This window comes from Hipposideros armiger, unplaced genomic scaffold, assembly GCF_001890085.2.
Source record: "Hipposideros armiger isolate ML-2016 unplaced genomic scaffold, ASM189008v1 scaffold_1576, whole genome shotgun sequence".
NCBI classification, from domain to species: domain Eukaryota; kingdom Metazoa; phylum Chordata; class Mammalia; order Chiroptera; family Hipposideridae; genus Hipposideros; species Hipposideros armiger.
The window spans coordinates 49,219-52,510 of NW_017732926.1; the positions used below are offsets into that span (position 1 = coordinate 49,219).

The following is a 3,292-nucleotide window of genomic DNA, read 5'->3' on the forward strand; positions in this document are numbered from 1 at the left end:
ACACATTGAAATGAACAAAATGGATATACAGCATTCCAAAACTTATGGGATGCAGCCAAGCAGTACTTAGAGGGAAATTTATAGCTGTAAGTACTTACATTTAAAAAGAAGAAAGATCTCAAATAAATAACTTAAATATACATGTTAAGACACTAGAAAAAGAAAAAAGTAAATTAAAGCAAGTAGAAGGAAGGAAATGATAAAGATAAGACTAGAAATTAGTGAAATAGTGAAGAGAAAAATCAACAAAATCAAAAGTTGGTTCTTTGAAAGGATCAACACAATTGACAAACCTTTAGTTAGATTGACCCAAAACATTTTTTTAAAGATTTTATTGGGGAATTGGGGGAGGGGAACAGCACTGGGGAATCAGGGAAGGGGAACAGACAAGTTGCTGTCCCCCCATTCCCCAGTCCAGTGGTTGAGGATATCGCCCCACTGGTCCATGTTGGTATTGTGATCATTGCGCTCTTCCCGGGTGAGGCAGTCGGTCGCCGGCCATTGGATGGCCGCTCACAGTGGCTCATGGGAGCTCACACCAGCCGCCAGCTGCCCACGGCAGCCCACGGCAGCCCAGCTCCAGGTCGAGCTGCAGTTCACCATCCCAGGTGCAGAGGGCGCAGCGTCACTGGCCCAAGTGGGATCTGAACCGGCAGCCCCGCCACTCAGAGCCCGCACTCCCAGGCCAACTTTTAACCAATGAGCCACTCGGCTGGCCCCCAAAAACTTTTTAAAGATAAAGACTCAAATTATTAAAATCAAGAATGGAAGATGAGACGTTACTACCTACCTCACGCAAGGTTGGGGGGAGGATTATAAGGGAACAATAGCATGCCAACAAATTAGATAACTTAGATGAAGTGAAAAAATTCCTAGAAAGACAAGCTACCAAAACTGATTGAAGGAGATATAAAAAATCTGAACAGACCTATAACAAGAGATTGAATNCACTTGGCCTGTGTGTGCCCCGTTGCAGGTACCTGGGATAAGCAAGTAGATGTAGCAAAGACGCCGCCTTCCTGCAGGCACCACGAGGCGGCGGAACGGCCCTCCTCCTTCAGAGGTCTTGACCTCACAAGTCTCCCGCTGCCCTTCCCTGCCAGACTCAGGAAAGGAGCCCCCAGGAGCTGAGGCTAGGCTGGGTTTGGGGCTGGGGCTCTGTGTCCTGGGCTCCAGGGCCATCTTGCTGTAAGGAGGTGGGTTCAGTATGAGGTGGGGGCCATGGGGATCACTCTGAGAGCCATGCTGCTCTGGCTGTGAGAACAGGGCCCCCACCCACCTCACTGTTCTGCACCAAGGCCTGTGCTCCAGGCTCTCCCATCCCTAACCACTTTCCCCGTTTCTCCCCAGGAGGCCCTGAGTTCCTGAGGACCCCTCTGGGGGGCAGCTTCCTGGTGCATGAGTCCTTTCTCTACAGGCGGGAGAAGGCCGCTGGCGAGAAGGTGTACTGGACGTGCCGGGACCAGGCCCGCATGGGCTGCCGCAGCAGGGCCATCACCCAGGGCCAGCGGGTGATGGTGATGCGTAGGCATTGCCACCCACCCGACCTTGGGGGCCTGGAGGCCCTGAGGCAGCGCGAGCAGTTCCCCAGCCCGGCCCAGAGGGAAGGTTCAGGTGTGCACGGGCGCTGGGCCCTGGTCTCCCTGCTGACCTGGCAGCCCCCAGACCCACTCCAGAGCACAGGCTGGAAGCTGCCTGCTAGGACCTTCCATCCATGGCCTACGTCCAGTGGGGTCCAGCTTTGCACATCAGTCTGTCCACCTGGGCTGTGAGCTTCCTGAGGACAGAGGCCACTGAGGACACGCGTGCACTGGTCCCAGTCTGAGATGGGCTGTCAATGGGAGAAACCCACTCAGACTCCTGGAGAAAAGGGGGTGGTGACTGGAGTGGCATTATTGGCAGCTATAGAAAGTGCTCAGCACCCATTTATGGGGCAATGTGCCTGGAGCTTGGGGACCCTCTGTCTTTCCTCTCTAGGTCTCTCTCATGTCTGTTTTCCTCTGTCTTCTCTCTCCGTCCCTGCCGAACCCACCCAGTTCTCAATGGCCACCCCAATCCCAACATTGCGTGACTTTCCAGTTAAGGTTCTTTAAAGTCTCAAGAGAGAGTTGATTGGTTGCCAGTTGGCCAATGGGAGGGTGGACAGGGAGCTGGGAAGCCCTTGATGCAAAAGATCCAGACCAGTCATAGGCCTCCCAGAATGTTCCAGCCCAGCCACTGCCCTGGGGAACTTGCTAGCAAGTGTGGAGTCCCTGCTGAGTCAGAAGAGGCCTACAGGAAACTCGGGGTTTGGGTGGCTGCAGGGCCAGCCTCCCCAGACAACACCAGAGACCTTAGAGACAGCCATTCTTCATTTAGGGTATCAGGGCTGTGGGCCCTGGGCTGGTGACCTGTGCTTTAGTCCCCAGGGCCCTGTGACACAGGCAGGGCTGGAGGGCAAGGACCAGAGTGAATTCTTGGGTGGGGTTGGGGGTAGGGTGGTGGTAAGGGATCACATTTCCTGGCTGTAGCAGGCTAGCATCCCAGGTACCCAGGCTCCATCCCTGCTTCAAGGGCCTGGCCCAGGCACCCCACTCACAGCTTTGCGTTCCTTCCAGGAACCCTCCAGCCTCTGGAGTTCCTGAGAACTTCCCTTGGGGGGAGGTTCCTGGTGTTCGAGTCCTTCCTGTACAGAAAGGAGAAGGCTGCCGGCGAGAAGGTATACTGGATGTGCCGGGACCAGGCCCGGCTGGGCTGCCGCAGCCGGGCCATTACCCAGGGCCAGCAGGTGACGGTGATGCGTAACCACTGCCACCTGCCTGACCTGGCAGGCCTGGAGGCCCTGAGACAGCGGGAACGGCTCCCCAGCACAACCCAGCAGGAGGACCCAGGTACAGACTGGATGGGAGGCAGCGGTGGGGTACAAAAGAGCTGTGGGATCTTGGTCTCGGCCAGCCCAAGGTTCAGACACCTCTGGGGACAGACACCATCTGGGGAGCTTTGTGCCCTGGCCTTTCTGCATCTCTAGAGTCTTCTACCTGTCATCTCTACTGGCTCCTTCTTCTGAACCTGTCCCATCCTTAAAAACAAACTACCATTTTCTGTTTTATTCTAAGAGGTCTTAACTTATTACAATTGTTGTCTCTTTTGAAAATGTTGTGAAAAAATATAGACCACCCAGAAGAATGTACCAATGCGTGTGGCATATGCACACATATGCATATAAAGCTTTGCAAATAATTAACTGTATTGACCTGAAATGGGTTCCCATCACATACACAGAATATAAAACCAGTCTTTAGAAAGCATTGTG

General features: G+C 53.8%; 1 protein-coding gene across 7 annotated transcripts in view; it reads left to right on the forward strand.

Annotated features, from left to right (window-relative positions):
* Positions 1-3,258, forward strand: part of FLYWCH1 (FLYWCH-type zinc finger 1) — a 29,057-nt gene extending 25,799 nt beyond the window's left edge. For all 7 annotated transcript variants that reach the window (XM_019634304.1, XM_019634306.1, XM_019634301.1 and 4 more), the window contains 2 exons: positions 1,351-1,614; positions 2,598-3,258. In XM_019634304.1, the coding sequence (XP_019489849.1) occupies positions 1,351-1,614; positions 2,598-3,007 (674 nt within the window). In that variant the 3' untranslated portion in view covers positions 3,008-3,258. The remainder of the gene's footprint in view (positions 1-1,350; positions 1,615-2,597) is intronic.
* Positions 3,259-3,292: the final 34 nt, after the last annotated feature.